At 43.0% G+C, this 18,740-nt stretch overlaps 2 protein-coding genes across 3 annotated transcripts; one reads left to right on the top strand and one right to left on the bottom strand.

Annotated features, from left to right (window-relative positions):
- The first annotated feature begins 1,505 nt into the window (after positions 1–1,505).
- On the top strand, positions 1,506–11,268 carry PLEK2 (pleckstrin 2). Its single transcript, XM_010195529.2, has 9 exons — positions 1,506–1,609; positions 4,005–4,169; positions 5,171–5,352; positions 6,085–6,176; positions 6,504–6,691; positions 7,411–7,512; positions 8,003–8,086; positions 9,161–9,239; positions 10,307–11,268. Exons 1-9 carry the CDS (start codon positions 1,562–1,564, stop codon positions 10,432–10,434), a joined length of 1,068 nt encoding a protein of 355 aa, XP_010193831.1. The 5' UTR covers positions 1,506–1,561; the 3' UTR covers positions 10,435–11,268.
- A 2,022-nt stretch (positions 11,269–13,290) lies between these two features.
- Positions 13,291–17,473, bottom strand: LOC104552091 (galectin-related protein A). 2 transcript variants are annotated; one of them, XM_061998782.1, is made up of 5 exons: positions 17,351–17,473; positions 15,359–15,447; positions 14,420–14,594; positions 13,919–14,098; positions 13,291–13,419 (listed from the first exon to the last, which is right to left on the bottom strand). In XM_061998782.1, exons 1-4 carry the CDS (start codon positions 17,372–17,374, stop codon positions 13,955–13,957), a joined length of 432 nt encoding a protein of 143 aa, XP_061854766.1. In that variant the 5' UTR covers positions 17,375–17,473; the 3' UTR covers positions 13,291–13,419; positions 13,919–13,954. The 2 variants fall into 2 exon arrangements, with proteins under 2 accessions (XP_061854766.1, XP_010206383.1); XM_010208081.2 differs by having other exon boundaries at positions 13,291–14,098; positions 17,351–17,472.
- Between the last annotated feature and the right edge of the window lie 1,267 nt (positions 17,474–18,740).

Below are 18,740 nucleotides of genomic sequence, written 5' to 3'. Positions count from 1 at the left end.
CTTTTATTCTAAGGCCATGAGAATATTTTTTACATTTATAAAGATTTCTATTAATAACTTTTGAAAATAATAATACCTCTATATAAAAAAAAAATACTCTTCTAGGTGTTCTGTTAAACTTACTGTCCTCACTGTAGGTGGACTGAAGAACAGACGTGACTTGGGTGTGACTTGCACAGCCAGTTGCCTCGTGGCTGCCTTTCCAAAGGGGCTCCAGAAGGAGCTACATGGGTCATTTCCATATGGGCCCATCTTGCTTTTGAAATCTCAGCCAGTGTGCTTTCTCTTTACACAACAACTAATTTTCCTAACTTGAAGTAGTGTTCAGTCACTTGTATTTCTCATGACCTCCACAGGACTGTTCTCTGGCTTATCTCCAGTACACTGTCAGGTTTGAATTCTTTGGTGTCTTCATCTTCCTTGCTAAAAGTTATGAAAAATAGTGTAATAATGAAGACATGATTTGCTTGTTCCATATTCTTGGACCACGAAAGTTTGACCAGTAATGTGATCTGCTGGGCCAAGACTACAAGGTCCTTGAGGAACTTTTGTGTTACTGAACTCTGGACTCTCTTTTTACATAGCAACGAGTGCTTTTGTTTATTTGTTGTGCTCTAAGTTGTGTTTCTTATCACAGCTCCTAGCTCTGCCCACATAGATCATCTTAACTTTGGTGATTAAGTCAGGAAACACTAACAGTAAAGCAAAGACTATTACTTCTGAACAGCATTGCCGTCTGAAATACTAATACTGGTTTATTTCATCAGGACAAGATTTGATCTTTCGAAGAGATTTATTGTGGCCAAAGTCTTCAAAAATGCAATAAACAGCTAAGCTCCTATTCAGAGACAGAAAAAGCACTCTGTTGTAGAGGTGCTGAGGAATTAAATGAGGTCACTGCACAATGTTTGTCAGACTGTTTTACTAAGAGTCTGAATAGTTGCTTATGTAGGTCCTTAGGATATTAAGGTGAGAATCTTAGTTTATATGCCCAGAGGTGACTGAAAGCACTTTCAGGTGCTTTGGGGTTTCTTTGGTAAATAAATTTCTAGCAAAAGAAATCACTGTAAGGTTTGTAAAAGTCTCCCTGTAATCATAATCTTCTATATGTTACACCTAAGGTGTTCTGATGCATAGATTCCCTACAAGATATGTTTATTAGATGAGAAATTTAAGCAGTAGAGTTGATTAGTTTGAGGTTTTGAGGGATGAGATTCTATCATTCTGCTTCTGCCTTCCGTGCAGTACCTAAATTGTCATTGTGTGGCTGCTTGTATGGGCCAGCTTGGTGGGTTTTTGCTATACCAAATTCTGTGAAATTCTTTCAAGATCCTTTCTAGACTTTCTTTTGTTTCACTTCCCGGAGGACAGGTAACGCCTCAGAGCCAGCTCACTGTTTGATGAATGTCTCACAGGTAGGAAGAGAGGGAGGGAAAAAAAAAAAGCAGGGAAGGGAGAGTGCGTCACGTTGGAGGAGGAGGGCAACAAAGAAAAATGAGCTTTCTTACCCCGTGTGCAGAGGGCTGCTGGGACTTGGGCGCTTCCCCTCCCTGCCGCCAGCATGCAGGAAGCCGCTGGAGTGCTGAAGGAGGGCTTCCTCGTCAAACGGGTAAGTGCTCCTGCCCTTGCTCCCCTTCGTGGCTTCTGCTCTAGAGTGGAAGCAGTATCCTGGGCGCTGGGCTGGAGGGATTCCTGCCCACACCTGGGAAAGGAGCTCCCCATGGCTTCGTGCAGGTGCCTGCCAGGGGAGCTTCAGGTGTTCACTACCCTCCCTCAAACCCCTCTATTGGGATTTCCCTGGGGAAAGTGTACTAGCTGTCAGGACCTGGGTCTCTAGGGCACAGCTCTGCAGGCAGCACATAAAGAAATACCTGGCAAATGGCTACATAGCAGCAGCAGGAAGATGGAGAGAGAGAAGATGTTTCAACAGTCTCTTAAGATAGTTTGTGCCTTCTTTAGCCTCCCAGCAGAGCAGGGTTTCCCAGGTAATTTGAGAGGATGGAGAACAGACTATCCTTTTTGATGGGCAACAGAGTGAAGCAAATGTAGAAATATGTATGAAATAACTTTTCTTCCATACCCCTCAAGCTGCATTGTAAGAAATGTTTGAGCCAAAATGTGGAGGAAAGAGCTGAAGGATGGTGTCGCACATTTCAGCCTTTCCAGCGCTTCTCCCTATAGGACCAAGTCAGTCATAGCTGAGACACAAGAGGGCGATTTAGCAAGAGGCGTAAGTGGCTTTTAGGCCCCGTCTCAGTGACTAATACGGTTCTTTGTTGCACACAAAAAATGTGATTCAAAGCTTGGCCATGCTTGGGAAATGCTTTTCAACAGTACATGGCAGTGCTTCTGGTGCTAATGTGAAGGTAATCCTGGTCAGGAGTTCTCCTGGCAGGGTTCCCGGTTGGCTGGCCAGCCACCGGCCACATGAAGCCATGGAAAAGGGCTCCAAGGCCTGAGCTGTTCTTTGTCCTGCCTTCTGTAGCAAGGGCAGAGCAGTCCCAGCTCCTGCTCTCTTCTCTGGGCTGGGGTTATATGTTATGGCTCATGAGTGACTACTGAATTCAAAGTGGGAAACCAAAGCACCAAGTGTGTGAGACAAATAGGTTACACGCTGAGCTGTAATTGCCAGCAGTCTGTACATCACCAAGATACAGTTTAGTAGGAAGGAGAACACAAAGAAGAGGACTAAAGGAAACAGGGAGAAGGGAATAAGGGATCCAGAGGAAAGAAAAAATAGGAGGAGTTATGATCTGGTAAAGAAAATAGAGCTTTCTGAAGAAGAGAGTAGACACAAGGAGATGACCTAAATGCATTATAAATGACTCAGCTATGTGCTGTTATGTATTACAAAGTAAATGTATGGAAGTCAGGTAAAGATAAAGAAAAAAAAAGTAAGGCAATCTCCTGAAAAGAAGAAAAGCTCTAAGAAGGAAAGAGCAATAGCAAAGGATATGCTGTCTGGAAAATGGGCAGGGAACTTCACAACAGGTGAAAAAAAGCACTGCAAGCAGCAAAGAGAAGGAGAGAACAAACCTGTTAGATAAATTGTGTTTAGTATAACTAGAAGATATTACAGCTAAAGTGCTCCAGATTTTAGAGACTCATCACGCCACATTTTCTAGCCATACTCAGCTCTCCCAGGTGTCAGAGCTTCCTCTGCCCTGTGTTATGCCTGTTGGCTGTAGTGCCCCAGCCCCTGCAGAAATGCAAGTCAGCTCCTCCCACCGTGAAGCTGGACCTGACACGTCAGGCAGGACTGAGCCTGTCAGTGGCTGCACACACTGGCTTTGCTCTCTACAGCCAGATTAAGGAGAGCCGGGGGCTGTTTACAGAGGGAAATCCAGATATTTTTGTCTGTGTTCTGCTATAACACAGCAGACATTTAACAGCAGCCTTCGTTCAACCCTTGGCCATTAATAAGCACATTTCTTTTACAGGAAGTAATAGCACAGGGAATGTTTTAGCTTAGGGAATGTTTTAGCCCAGTAGACTGGAGGCAGATGAGATAGAAATAAACCATTCATTAGGAGCAAGATGGAGTGTAAGGAAAAGCCACTTCACCTAGGGAAGTGTTCTCAAAACCATTTGGCACCTACAGCCACATCAAAATGACAAAACAAGCCACACTGAACACTACCCAGGGTCACCAGAGAGGAGGAGTTTGTCTCCCTGAGCCCTCACACATGTCAGATTTAACCCTGTTTCTGCCTAAATGACAGCTCTCTCAGATAATTCATGTGAGCTTTTGCAAGAAGTAGTTCCTGACAGCAAAGAAGCGCAAAGTATCTTCCTGTTGTTCTATTGTATTTATAGCAGTGGAGCTGTGCTGTTTTGTTACTAGAAAAGTGTATTCAGGGACAACAGGACTCATGATGACTTGTTGTGTTTGTTTTCATATAGTTTCCTACATTTTCACCTCCCCTCCAAAAAAAGTGATAGAAGATACAGTAATTTCACAATGCCTGTATTAAAGTTATCCATATGGATTTCTTCCCCTCTAGGGACATATTGTTCATAACTGGAAAGTGAGATGGTTTGTTCTGCTTCAGGATAAGCTGCTGTATTACAAAATTGAAGGAGGCAAGAAGGAGCCTTCTCCAAAGGGCAGGATCCTTTTGGATGGTTGCACTATTACTTGTCCGTGCCTGGAATATGAGAACAGACCGGTATGATGGGAAAAATTTATCTGGGAAAAAATTATCCCCTTTTCAGTGACACTCTCTCTCTAACTTGTCTTTTCCCTTCCTCCTGCCTTTTTTTATTACTGTAACCCTGTCATTGAGGTGTTTCCAGAATTAGGGCGAGCCAAAGCAAGCTGCCATTAGCAATGGAACTAGACCAAGCAATGAACTCCCTCTTGCATCTTTGCTGTTCCCTGGGCCCAAATCTGAGTCATAGCCACAAATAAAAAAACCCTCAGAACAACCACACACACAGTGGTAAGAAAACATGTGAATGCATCAGTGCAACGGTATGTGGAGAGTGGACATGGACAGCTCAGTAAAATCTGAGGAGGATGGGAAAAGAGGGACTTTATCATCTATGATAGTTGCCTTAAATCCTGGCTGTATCCATGGGGTGTTCCTGGGCAGCCAGATCAGATTCCCCTTTCCTTTGTTAATAGGATATTGCTGCTGGGGAAAGTTCTCAGCAAGAGGGCTTTGGAAGGGAAAGTGGCTCCATGCTGCTTTGCTGACCCATGAGTGATGAGCTTGCCTGCAGCACTGCAGACTTCCTCTCAGCAGAGACAGAAGGGAAATGACTCTGGTATTTGCTGACTATTTCAGTACTTCTCATGGCAGAAAGAGCCTAATGAGAGTTTGTAGCTCTTTAGAAACTAGAGATCTGGATATGAAAAGCACCAGAGTACTGTGTAATACTCCTATGCGTGCTCCTATGTAATCCAGTATCTGGGTGGTCTCTTCTCATTTCTGTACCACTACTTCCATGCATGCAAACCATGCTTGAAATTTGGGAAATGAGACAGGGGGAAACAAAAAACTCAGAGTTGTGTCCACCATCCTTATGTCCAAGAATTACTCTGTACTGCTCAGGTGGGAAGCCCTGTCAGACTTCTTTGTCTCTTTAGCCTGTCCTAAAAGAAACAAAATGCGAGTAGAGGACAATAGCTAAATTACATTATTGCTTTGCACTTCTTTTTCCACAGCTACTCATCAAACTAAAGACAAAAACCAATACAGACTATTTCCTCGAATGTTGCTCCAGGGAGGAGCGAGACTCTTGGGCTTTGGACATCACTGGAGCTATTCATGCTGGTCACCCAGTACAGGTACAAGAGCTTCACAGAATGAAGAACTCTTTCAAACTGCTAGGGAATATCAGCCTTCAGTAAGTGTATATGGTTTATCCTTCTGCTGTTTGCTTTAGTTTGCAAAGTACTTGATCTGTTGAATGGGAAGGGTCAAGGGAAGCTCCTCTCTGTACACATCCATTCCTGTGTGGCCAAAAGCCTCTAAACTGGCTCTTTTCCCCTGGATTTGCCCGGACTTTTGCCAGGGCCCAGGAATGCACCTTTTCCTGACCATCATTTTGGGAGCACATGGGTTCTGCATGGGCACTGCTGGCTTGAAGACTTTCCTGGTCAACTGTGAAGGTTCTCACTGTGGAGATACATTACCTTGGAAGATGAAGAGTCAGGGAAAGCCTAAGTGATGACATTGTTCATGCTGTGTTGGTGAGCTTTCAAAGCTGGTAGCTGGAATCCAGACCAGGGTTTTTAGGGTGTATCAGGGTAAACAAGGAAACGGAAAACCGGTTAAGAAATAGATAAATGTCATTAATTTGATTTGTGTTGAAAAGGTAAATGGAGGCTGGCTATAACTCAGTTTGAAGCGCCTTAAATCTGAAGATGCTTTGTGAGGTATCTTGTTCAGTGCTGCTGTTCGGGAGAATAAATTTTTCCTACGCCTTACTTGGGACAAAACTTCTGGGGGAGTATTAGGCTGTTTCCCGACTTTCATGTTGTTAATCCATGAGGTGATCCCAGGCATTGACAGAAGTATATGGCAATTTCTGCTGTCTTTCTGTTCTAAGAACATTGTCCTGTACTCTCTTTTACAGCCACATAGTGGAGAGAATGTGTGACAGCAGTACTGGAATTAAACTGACTCACAACTTGGAGCAAGGCAACAAATACAAAGAGACCTTCACAGGTACACCTACTGTAGGCAAAGAGCTTCCTCACATCTGACACACCACGTTGCAGAGACAAGGGAGCGACTGTACTGCCTTCATGGTGGGATCAATGGTAGCCCAGTGGAAAGTAGTGGTACAGTCGGGCCCTCTGTCACCTTTCTCTCTTGCTCTTTGGGTATATGGAAGCACACACATAGGACACCACACACTTGGTCAACTTTGTACTTCACTGACATTCTTTGTGATGGTGCCAAAATATTTTGGGAAATGTGTGGCAAGAAACCATCTGTCTCGCTTTGGAAGTAAACATTATCTTGGTATGAGAGCAGCCTTTCTCCTTGCAGGTTCTGCTCTGGTAGATTGGCTCATCTCCAATGGCTTTGCTGTGTCACGATTCGAAGCCATCACTTTGGCATCCATGCTGATGGAGGAGAACTTCATCAAGCCGGTGGGAGCCCGCAGCATCGAGGCCACGCGCTACAGTGACCTCTCTGAGCAGTTCCTTGACGACTCCACTGCACTCTACATGTGTGTAAGTAATACCAACAGAGGTTGATAAGCTTGCCAACAGAGGTACCTCTTCTGCCCCTTATCACACACTTGATTTGGGGCTGTTGGTTTACCACATGCAGTGGGCAGGCTATGAAGGCCAACACAGAAGAAGCAGCTTGGCTTGTAGTCATACTAAGACTTGCACTTTTGCTGGAGACAAAGACCTACATGGCTATGGAGGGATCTACAAATTACATAATTAGGTATTAAAAGGGGTATGTCCCTCAAGTGCTGTGCTGTGAGTGCATTTCCTGGAGGCCGTGCTGCAGTCTTGCAGAAACTCAAGGCTACAGTATATGTCCAGGCTTTACAGCTCTGATTTCTTGTTTGTAAATCTTGGACCATTAAAACTGAGCAGCAGGGCTACAGCATAGGATTTGCTTGGGAAGTATGAGCTAGACACAGCTCAAAGGAAACTGAATCGTAGAATGGTAGGAGTTGGAAGGGACCTTTAGAGATCATCCAGTCCAACCTCCCTGCTAAAGCAGATTGACCTAGACTAGATCATACAGGAACACATCCCAGGTGGGTTTTGAAAACCTCCAGAGAAGGAGACTCCATAGTCTCCCTGGGCAGCCTGTGCCAGGGCTGCCTCACCCTCACAGTAAAATAGTTTGGCAGAACTTTGTACTTAGAAGTGTGTTTAGATTAAAAAAAAAAAAAAGTGGGACCACTGTGTTTTTTTCCCCCTATTTGCAGGCTGAGAGCAGTAAGAAAAGTACCAGTTCCAAGGAAGGGCTACAATTTAACATCTCTGAATTAAGCGGCACAATTGTGAAGCAAGGATTCTTAGTGAAACAGGTAAATAGTCTTTGAACCTTCACTGGGAAACAAGAAAACTAGCAGCTCTTGGGTCTTCCTAGAGAATAAATGTGACTTATATGAGCATGGCTAGAGGGTTGTGGCCAGTAGAGCTAACTTGCCTGTCAGTACTGCTATCAGAGATCATGTGATGAAGAGCACCTAGTTATAAAGAAGCAAGTTATGGAACAGTTTTAATCCAAGACCTGTATTTAACCTGACATGAAGAGCAGGAATCAGGAATATAATCACTTGGTCCTGCTTTCTTGATTCACAGCACATGGAAGGGAGAGAGGAAGGAAATACCAATGTATGAAGAAGGATGTTAAGCAAAAATCCTGGGAGATACTAAGATACAGGAAGTTTTTTCTCTGTTGCCTTCAAAACCTCTTTTTTTCAGTCCCTATTTAGGTCTCCTCTTTAGCCTGCAGGAAAATGGCAATTTCAGGAGGTATTTACTGGTGGTCATTTCAATTCTTCTGTTTTACAGGGCCACAAGAGGAAAAACTGGAAGGTGAGGAGATTTGTGTTGAGAGCTGATCCTGCTTTTTTGCACTACTATGACCCCACTAAGGTATGTGAGTGTGGAGTTCCTACCCTCTGAAATCTTCTTACAGATCTAAACGTTATAATGAAAATACAATTTGGTATAAATGTTTCTCTTAATCAAATCTCCTTTCAGGTTCCTCCATCCATTTCCTGCAGAATAAGATTTCTCAGGCCTTACCCTGAGAGGTTGTCCTTGTAGGATTTTCCATCCCTGCATCTTACCTTGTCTTTTATCCAGTGAGATTCCTTTTCCTTACCCTTGGGATTGGTCTTTTGCTCTACCCACACAGTCTGGGACCACACTCCTGCAGAGATTCTTCCTGGGACTGTGATCGTTCTGGGTTTACATCCCACCACTTGAGGGTCATACTGCTATTTGGATTCTTTTTTTTCCAGCATTAGATAAGGTGTCACTGAGACCAAAGTATTTATAAGAATTTCCAGTGCTCAGATTTAAACTTGCTGAGGGAATAATGTCATCAATGTGAACAACTCAGAAGGGTGTGTGGATCCATCAGCCCTGGATGCATAGGGTACCACAAAGCCCAACAGGGGAACATGTGTAGAAATACTTTGTGACTTTAAAAAAACCTACAAGCAATATAACAGTGAAGAGAACTTGTGCAACAGGTTTGTTGCCTCTTTCTTCATGGTTTGGGTATTTTTGTACTGCAACTCGCCTGTGTAATGCTATTAACTAAAACTGCAGAACCTGAAGATGAGACAGGAGAGGCAGCCTACTAGTGAAGATGGGTACATTTTTCCCATATAGTCTCAGTCAAAAGCACCAAGCTAAAAACTTGCAGAATTATTTTTTAATATGGATTGTTATTGATAAGACTCTACATGTTTGAGATGTGATTGTGCTTTTAATTGATCTACACCATTCCCAGCAACATCAGAGAAATGTCTGAGACTGCAACAAAATACCGCTGCACTTATTTTATCTGTCCTAATTGACTTCTCTTGTGACGTGGGTGTTTCCTATTTGGGAAGGCTAGCATTATATCTCCACTTTCATAAAAATAGTCCCTGTGCTCTGGAAGTTGTTCTATTGATGATATTTCCCAGATAAGCTCAATTTCCTTGTTCTTTGCAGGAAGAAAACAGGCCGGTAGGTGGATTTTCCCTTCGAGGCTGTCTTGTCTCAGCTCTGGAGGACAATGGAGTCCCAGCAGGTAAGCAGGAGCCTCTAACCTTCCATACCTACATATTTATGCCATCCTAATAGAGTCTTTGGATGTGGGTTTGTGTGTGTGACTAGCTGCATGCATAAATGGGCTGGCCTTTCCTCTCCCCTTGCAAGTAAGGGAGGAGGTATATCATTAAAAAAATCCCCATACTGTTGGGCTCTCCATACCAGAGGGGATTTTTTGTTTTGCCATTATTTGCACTGATCTTGGAAATACTCACTTGAAACACCAATTTATCTTGTGTTTCCCTCTTTTTATGGAATTTCCTCAGATGACCTCCGAGACAGTCCTAAGACACTATTTAATGTTCCAGAGTTAACAGACAAAAAGGAAACACCTTCCTTTTGGATGTTGCTTAACTCAAATTCTAAAGGCATCTCTCTTCTATACACCCTTATCTACTTATGCTATTACCTTTTCTTTTTTGACCTGCTAGAATGCAACTGTAGGGGAAACATGAAGACAGCAACACAAAAACCCAATTCTGCTAGTGCTTTGCTTAGCTTAGCTTAGCTTAGCTTAGCTTAGGCATTTATCTAGAACCTCAGCCTCACAGATAACTGTTTCTGCTGTTAAAGCAAAATAGTTGACAGTAAGCACAATGTGTGTGTGTTGAACACAGAGCATCTTTGTAAGGACAAAAGACAAGGTCTGAAAAAGATGTAGTCCAGGACAAGAAGGCATGGTGAACCCAATAGATCTTCTTGCTAAGAGCTGCCTGAAGATGGGTAGGAGCAAATCTAATCTACTGCACAAACCTGTAGGGAGTTAATCTCACCTATGTATAAGTCAAGATTCTCCATCTAAGCAGCAGCCATTTTATATACGATACACAGTAGTTCATACGGTCTATGTGAGGGCTGTCTGTACTGTATCTTTATTTTGCAGAAGGGAAATCAAAGACACAATAGCTTTAGATATCTTACCCATAATGAATTGGAAAGTTCTAATACCTTAATTCACTAAATGAAAATTCTTCCCTACAAAGCTTGCTGTGCCACAAAACATTTCCCTATGTGCCTTCCTGATCTGTCTTTTATTTTTCTCTGCAGGGGTGAAGGGCAATGTGCAAGGCAACCTCTTCAAAATCATCACCAAAAATGACATTCATTATTATATCCAGGCCAGCTCCAAGGCAGAGCGAGCACAGTGGATTGAGGCAATCAAACCACTGACATGAGTAAGGTGGACTCTGTGTCAAATGACAAGTCATGTTTGTGGCCAAGTTTCCTGCTCTCATTGTCCAAGACTGTTGTTTTTCCCTTAGATAGTCTATTTTTGTTATTTGTATCACCACAGGACCCAGCAGTTTCTAGCAGACCAGCATCCTAGGTGCTCAGGAGTCATACAGATCTGGAATAATTCCCCACCAAGAGCTCATTATCTAACCTAAAGACAAAAGACAACGGGTGGATACAGGCAAACAGGACTTTACAAACAGTGAGAGATAATATTCCAAGATGGAAGAACAAGTATTCAGTCTATACCTGGCAGATCCGGGTTGTGCTTTATCCTAAAGCAGAAATGACTTGCTCCTTTCCCTTTTAAAAAGGGCCTCATAAACTTAATTAGTTAAGACTGACTGAATCGAAGTCATGAAAGGTCCTGGTGTTTGAAGCTACCTTTCTTGGTGTCCCAAGGTGTCTTGGTGTCCCCAGTCCAACTGCCAGGATGATTGCTATTGGGAAAAAACAGAGGTCTGTCTGTCCATCTATTTGCGCTACCATTTGGTTCTGTTTGCCTGGAAAAGACTTCTTTCCAGTATAGAGATTATCCTTGTGCTGGTAATGGCCCATAGCAGCACAGGATCCATTCTCAGACCAATAACAAGTTATTCCAGGCAGTCGTTGATGCTGAATATATTGGAAGAAATCACTCAGACATGAAAGCAAGGTTTTTCCTCCTAATTATCACCATAAGTCAAATTACATGGAGCACCACTGCGACTGAGAACTCTAATAGCACTGCTGACTATTGGTTTTTCTATTTTAAGCCATTATATTTTCTATTATTTGTCTGGTAAACTTGACTTTTTTATCATTTAATTAAAAAAAAAGTTCAATGTGTTTGAATCTCCTGTGTTCTCTAGATGTTTGAGTATACAAAAATTACGGGTTTAGAGTTATATAAAGTGAGACATTCTTCATGTCATGGTTTGACATGTCAGCCTTTTCTGGTAAGGGTGAAGGGGCTGTAAAGATGGCTCCTGTAAGAAGTTGCTTGCAACTCTCCCCAGCTCAGAGCCAGACCCACTTCTGGGGCTGAGCCAATTAGACGCCTCCACGATCACTTTTTAAGAAGAAGCCAGAAGAGGAGGCTTCTTCCTCTATCTTTTTCCTTCTTCTGCCCTTTTTCTTCTGACTGGTGGTGGTGCAAGGAGTAGGAACAGTGAGAGAAACAACCACGTGGACTCCAAGGTCAGTGATGAAAGGAAGAGGTGCGCTGGAGCAGAGACTCCCCTGCATTCTGTGGAGAGAACTGGTGAAACTGAGATATATTTTCATTTCTTTAAAGACCCGGCATCAGCAGTAGGGACTCATTTTTTATAATGAGCCTGTATCAGGGGCAGAGACTCATTGTGCTAAAGCTGGCCCCAGACCAGGAGCAGCGATTCACTTCATTAAAGTCCCTGAGCCGGGGACAGTGACTATGGCCGGAGGAGGCCGTGTCCCTTGGGGGGGACCCAACCATTTCACTGCAGACCCCGAGCCAGGGACAGTGATTTTCTTCTTTGAAACTATGGCTGGAAGAGGCCGTGTCCCGAAGGAGGGACCCTTTATCACTATGGCCAGAGCAGGCCCTGTCCTGAGGAAGGGACCCAATATCCATAGCTGTAACTGTGGGGAGGAACCCACGACAAAGCAGCTCATTAAACTTATGCCCAGAAGAGGCCTTTTCCCAAGAGAGGGACCCTGTAACTGCAGAAACTGCAACCGCGGTGAAGAATCCACGCCTGAGATATTCACCAAGGACTGTGTCCTGTGTGAGGGACCCTGGATCGGCAGAAGCCGCAGCTGTTGGGAACAACCCACACCAGAGAAGTTCGTTAAGGACTGTGTCCTGGGGGAGGAACCCCGTGTTGGAGCAGGGGAAGAATGCCAGGATTCGTCCTCATCTGAGAAGAGAGAAGCAGCAGAGCCCATCTGTGAGAGACTGACCACATCCCCCATTCCCTGCCCCCCTGAGCTGTTGAGGGTGGAGGAGGTAGAGGTATCGGGAGCAGTGAGCTGGGCCTGGGAAGAAAGGAGGGATGGGGGAGGGAGAGCTTAAAGTGCTGGTTGTAGTTTTCTCATCATCCTACTCCCTTTTTGCTCTTATTCTGTTCTGTTTCTTGTAGAAAAAAATTTCCTACTTTCCTCTCTAAGTCGAGTACTGGAGTCTGTTTTGCCCAGAACTGTAATTGGCAGCGAGCCCTCCCTGCCCTTGTCTTAATCCACAACAACCTTTCTTATCTTTTTACTCCCATTTCGCTGGGGCCTCCACCATCCTAACGAGGGTGGGGGTGAATGGGGGCACCGAGCAAGAGACTGTCATGCTGCTGCTGTGCTAGCTGGGCCAAACCATGACGCTTCACAACACCAGAGGCGTAGAATGGAATGTATGAGATGATTAAAACACTGAAACAGCCTGCTGATAGACTATTTTAATTAAATGCCTCATGTCATCAGAGTGCCTGTATCTGACAGACAGACTCTGCAGAGCCTCCAAAAGACCTCTGAAGACAACAGGTTATTTATCTTCCCTGAAGTCAAAGAGAAATTTAATAGCCCTCTGTCCACCAAACCTTTTTGCAGACTTTCTTTGTTCTCCAGGTTGTTGACAGAAAAGTCTTGAGTCTAGAGACTTTCCCCTTCATCCTGTGTTACAATCAACCAATCATAACAAAGCCAATAGCAGCAGCTATGATATGTGCTTATATGTATACTAGATTAGGCATGTATTCGGGACCTTTTTTCTAGCTCTGCAGTGATGAAATAACAGTGCAATACTCACACGCATTCAAGTATTTAACAGAGCTGGTAAAGAAGCTGGTAAATGCAGCAAAGATGCATTTTTAATTAGATACAAGAATGAGCAATACAGTTTCACTATAGATATCATTTCCTAGGGCTGGTACAGAGAAGACTCTGAAATCCACAGCTGTTGAAATCCACAAGAACACTACCTGCAAGAGACAGGGATGCTGGTAAGGCATGTATAGCTCTGTACTGGGAAGCACCGGGAGGTTTCAAGGAAAGCGATTCCCTCCTGATAATGTGAGCCTTGTTGGGACCCACCAGACTCCCTTATTCACTTATAAGAAAACCTCCTAGTCTCTTCTCTCAGTCCCACCACCTGCATACTCCCCATTTCTAGTCACAAGGGTAACAGCCGCTACACCACAGAGGATTGAGGCAGGTCTGCAATGGCTGGGGGCTTAGGGGACCATAAGGACGTGAGCTACTGCATAGCATCATAAATCTTGTAGTTTGAGAGGCCAAGAGAGTACCTCAGCAAAGGATCTCTGATTTAACTGGACCAGCCATAGCTCTGCAATTGCTGAATATGTATGAGAAAAAAAGTGTGACTTTCAAACTCATTAGCAAATTAAAAACAGACAGTCCCCACTCTCCAGAATCAGCCAGGAGAAAAAGATAAAACATTTCTCAGACAGGAGAAAGTACATTTGTCCCCTGGTGATATTGTGGTCTCCTTTTTTTTCAAGCAACTTTGGTAAGCTTGATGTCCCCCGAAATCTGCAAAGCTTTCACCAAGTTCAGAGGCTGAATGCGGTGAGTAAAGTCACAGAGCTGCCGTCCATCAAGCAAGACTCGTATTTGCTGGTGTTCACATAGGAGCTCCATCTGCAATGGAAGATGACAGGGGGAAGGTGTTAAGAGATCAGCAGCAGCAGAGATGAGTTCACCAGCATGGATTTAGAGCTGCATGTGATGAGGACAGTGAAGCACAAAGTCTACAGGTTGTTCTGAAATGCTGCTAATAAATAACCTACCCTCAGCCAAGATGATACTATAAAGCTTCTTATAGGGAGTTCTCTGAACTATTGCTGTCTGTGCCATGCTAGACTACCTAACCTGGCAATGTCAATAGCTATTTGTGGTCACATTTGTGGCCTTCAGCCTCTCTCCCCTTCTCCACCCTATTCACAGTACCCCAAAGATTACCTTAAATGTGTCGCCTGCTGTAAATGGGAAGTAGGGAATAGTCTTCTCTTCTCTCCCCCATTTCCCAGCAATTCGTGCATTTCGGGTGATGGTTTTGTCGCTGAAGTTAACTGTAAATAATAGGCCAACATCTTTGTTTGCATCCACTGGATCACAGAGCAGTGTCACTGAAAAGCTGAAAAAAAACCCCAATTACATGACTGTGACTTCCAGAAATGTGAAATGACGTGATGAGCACAGCAGATGCCTGTAAAGACTACAGAAAGATGTTGGTTTCTTGCCTGACTGAAACACAGAACTTCTACAGGCTTAGCTGCAGAAAGAGATAAGAACAGGTTGGATTTTGTTTCTCCTCCATTTTTAAGTAGGATGCTAGTGATTTCTGATGTTGCTTTCCCATTCTTGTGTCTGAAATCAAACCAACTTCAGTGCCTGTGACAATTCTAATTTGTGTCCTTTAAAAGAGCTTATGCAAACTTTTCACCAGTGGAAACATAACAGTTGATCACTGTAGATGCAAGAAAAGTGAAGTGATAGCACAGTTGCTGTCATCCAGGTTGAACACAGCAATGAACCTGCACTTCCTGCGTCAAAACTAGTGGCTAATAAATGGTGTTGATTCCAGCACCCCGCAGACAACCAAGATGAAGGTTCAGAATTGCACCCCTTCCCGGAGGAGAAGTGACACTTGTGTGTCACCTCCAGTTACATTAGAAAAGAAAATCCTGACAGGGCTATCAGAAAAGCTGGATTGAATAGTGAATTATTTTTTGTCCTTCTAATATTAGTCTTAAGGGCAGGACAATTAAAGCCATAAGTTATGACATTTGTTTTACTTTCTTCCTCTAAAGAGCACTGACCCTCAAGAAACTTTGAATTCAGAAGGTAGGCAGGAGCAAATACGTCAGCGTGAAGCCCCCCACCTGCCCCTTCACCCACCTCTTGGGGTTGGAGTGTACCATTCCTATGACTGTGAGTTTCATGGCTGGTCTCAGGCCACCTTTAATTTCACCAACATAGTGCTCCACCTGCAGGGAACAGAGAAAATGTGCCGCGATAGGTCACGCCGTGGGTAAACCAGCTTTAACAGCTGCTTTGATCACTTTACATCATTTGATTTTAATTTTACATGTAGAAAGAGACTTCAAGCATCCCATGAGTGCCAGGACACAGAGAGCTGACACATCCAGGGTGAACGAGTGACGGCTGCTAGATCTAATGACACGATGAATTGGTTGCAGCAGATGAAAAGCTTTGTGGAAGCATGAGCACATACTCTATGTGAACTTACTTTTCCAGCTCAAATTCATTAACAGATTTCAGTAGCAGGTTTTACATCAGGCCAGGTAGCTTCTTCCCTCTGGCATATGAGCACAAAGCCAACAGAAATGCAACCATGTCCTCACAGGTGGTCCCAGTCACACCTGTCCCCATGACTTCTTCAAAGCTAGAAAATGGCTTCTCAGTGGATCTGCTTTTGTCCCCTTCAAAGAGGCCAGTAGCTGTAAATTCTACCCAAAGAGCAAAGCTACCTGCTTTTTACTTGCTAGAGAAATTAATACATGCAATGGCTGACATGGAAAAATAAAGAGAGATGGAAATGAATGGTAGGGACATCTTCAGACTATAGTTTCAGAAATGGCTTTAAAATGTAAATGCTAGAGTACTACACTATAGCATGTAATCGCTCCCTGTGCAGACTCCCTTAGAAAGAAGCTGCTAAGAAACACTAAGCATTATTAGCTATTTGCATAACACTGATAATATTCCAAGGCAATGCACAGGAGACCCTATTTTAGATAAAAAGCACTTTATCATTCCAGTGTGTCGAAGTAAAAATTCAAACCTTTTTTTTTTGCTAGGAGACTTGCACAATATATGAATGATTTAGTATTTTAACTATAAGAAGGACTATAAGAGCATGGGAACCCACAGACTTCACAGCAAATGGGCTCCCATTCAAATGTAAGTTGTTACAGGCATTTCATATGTACTTTTAAATTCTAGAATATGTAATGACATTAGATTTTTAAATTACAGAATATCAGCTTGTCTAATGAAAACACAAATTCAAGGTGAAAAAATGTTTTGCCTACACTCCATTTCCTAACTTCAATATACTACTCATATTTTCTGCTCAGAAGACCTCCATTTACTTCCCCACATTGACATTTACATCCAAACATTTTCACAGCTTCACAAACATATTAATGAACCTCTAACTGCTAACAAGGCACATATTGGAAGAAACTATTTTAAAAGAACCTCCAAAAGTGGCAGCACTACTGCTGATTGTTAATAGCATATATTTACCCTTGCAGAAGAGGGAAAGTGACTCCATGTTTTGAGCTTCTTAACAAAAAAAGCGCATCAGCTACCTGAGATGTCTTATGTGAGGGAGTGGCTCCTCAGAGACTCTGACTCTACAGAAATACTTTAAACTGGATAAAGCAATTAGAAAGTAGGTAATAAGCATAAAAGATCACAGGCTGAATGATCTTCATTCCTATACAGGTCCTGTGTCTCACTAAAGCTCCTTCCTCGCCTACATGAGACCAGATACAAAACAATACCCCAAACTGAAAGTAAGTGCACATTGAGAAACTTTGTGCAGAGCTGTACCACAGTAAGAACCATCATTATAGGCACAAGGAATCCAAACTGAATAGTTTAGACAAAGATCTCATTATCACACAGCTCATTCAGCATGGCTAAAGCAAGTTCAGAGGCATTATTAGCCCCATGCCATTTCTCTGCTGCCACTGAGTTGACAGTACAGGTGAAAAATACTCAGAATGCTGTAGGAGGTAGTGGCACAAACGGCTGCAGCATCTCATGTGGTTTATGGGTGGGTCCCAGCACATGCACACAGACATAGCCCCCTTCCCTTATTTCTAGTCTGGGAGCCCTGGAGACTGAGTCATCACTTACTTTGAGACACCTTTCTTCTGTCATCCCCACTCCGCCTCTTACACTTGCCTCCACTGCAGCAGTCTCACAAGAAGTTTTTCTTTTGTGTGGCAGGATGAAAACAAACAAAAAAGCCTGGATTAAAGGGAGGATGTTGGTGGGGTTTTTATCTCTGCAGAACACTGGCTGGACACCTCCCAGACGAGCAGCTGAGTCATGGCCCTCCGTGCCTCATCCCACCAAAGAAGCTCACAAATAACACGGCTGGTATGGGTGAGAGGGCAGGGGGCCACAGGAGCGGCAAGCCCCCATCGTTCCGCACAGGAGTGCCTGGAAAGCTGATGCCTGTAGCTCTATCTATCCCTATACCTTTTTCATCTAAGTATTTAAAATTACATATAATGTCATAAGTATTTAAAATTATATATTTGTGGGTGCAATACATATAAACCCTACATAATTTATTTATTTTATACCATATTTGTCTTCTTTTAAAGTGTTATAAAAGGTATAAAAATTCAAGTGATTTTTATTGAATAGTTATTTTAAAGTAAAATTTATGTTAGCATAGCTAACATAAAACTAGGCCTCCTTGGTGAAGCCTCACCCAGAGAGAAGAACATGCATGAGAAATCGGGCACAATGAGAATAAGAGTGATAATGCAGTGGATTGTTTAGATCCCTGCACCTGCAAGCCATAAAACATCCAAGAACAATGTTAGGAGTAACCATTTCCAAGGAAGAACAAAAGAGTTTGTTATATTGATCATTAAATTGCTCACTGTCCTGAACCCCTGTAACATTCTGGTGCAGAGCACCAGATAATTAGTACCATTCTGGTCCAGAACATCAAATAATCATATCTTAAATCAGTTAATTCGTCAAGTGATTTCAAAACGTGTATCGTTCTGTATAACTTGTACAATAAGGGACCAGTCAATAAGGCTGATGTAATGTGTAAAATTCACAAGTAAAAGTAATCAAAGTAAAAGGCAACCTTAATGAAGAATTATAAGCAGGTTTTATATGCATAGTGGAGAAGAACAGAATATTGAATATAAATATCTGTTAATTTTGATGCTTCATTGGACATTCTTTGGGAATGATCTCATGTGTATTATCAAAAAAGGACATCTCTGCTTATCTAACTTTGAGTAGATAGGATTTCTTGCAGATTTGCAACAAAAGAAAGAAATATTTATATATAACATATCCCTATAGAAAGCTGTCTGGTGGAAAAGGACCAGGAGGTGTTGATCCACAGGTGGCTGAATATGAGCCTACAGTGTGCCCAGGTGGCCAAGAAGGCCAATGACAAGAGGAAATGGGCTCAAGTTGCACCAGAGGAGGTTTAGATTGGAGATTAGGAAGATCTTTTTCAATGAGAGGGTTGTTAGACGCTGGCACAGGT

The sequence above is a fragment of the Colius striatus genome, chromosome 6, assembly GCF_028858725.1.
Source record: "Colius striatus isolate bColStr4 chromosome 6, bColStr4.1.hap1, whole genome shotgun sequence".
Classification (NCBI taxonomy): domain Eukaryota; kingdom Metazoa; phylum Chordata; class Aves; order Coliiformes; family Coliidae; genus Colius; species Colius striatus.
The sequence above is the reverse complement of the archived record's forward strand: the minus strand, read 5'-3'. Positions and strand labels throughout refer to the sequence as shown.

What these genes read in the sequence shown, in the direction of transcription:
- PLEK2 (XM_010195529.2), top strand. Translation starts at nt 1,562, where the DNA reads ATGCAGGAAGCCGCTGGAGTGCTGAAGGAGGGCTTCCTCGTCAAACGG. An exon ending in AAGGATTCTTAGTGAAACAG is followed by an intron (nt 7,513 to 8,002) that starts GTAAATAGTCTT and finishes TCTGTTTTACAG; the next exon opens with GGCCACAAGAGGAAAAACTG. An exon ending in ACTACTATGACCCCACTAAG is followed by an intron (nt 8,087 to 9,160) that starts GTATGTGAGTGT and finishes TGTTCTTTGCAG; the next exon opens with GAAGAAAACAGGCCGGTAGG.
- LOC104552091 (XM_061998782.1), bottom strand. Translation starts at nt 17,374, where the DNA reads ATGACAGAAGAAAGGTGTCTCAAA. An exon ending in CAGAAGAAAGGTGTCTCAAA is followed by an intron (nt 15,448 to 17,350) that starts GTAAGTGATGAC and finishes TGTTCCCTGCAG; the next exon opens with GTGGAGCACTATGTTGGTGA. An exon ending in CAGCAGGCGACACATTTAAG is followed by an intron (nt 14,099 to 14,419) that starts GTAATCTTTGGG and finishes CTTCCATTGCAG; the next exon opens with ATGGAGCTCCTATGTGAACA.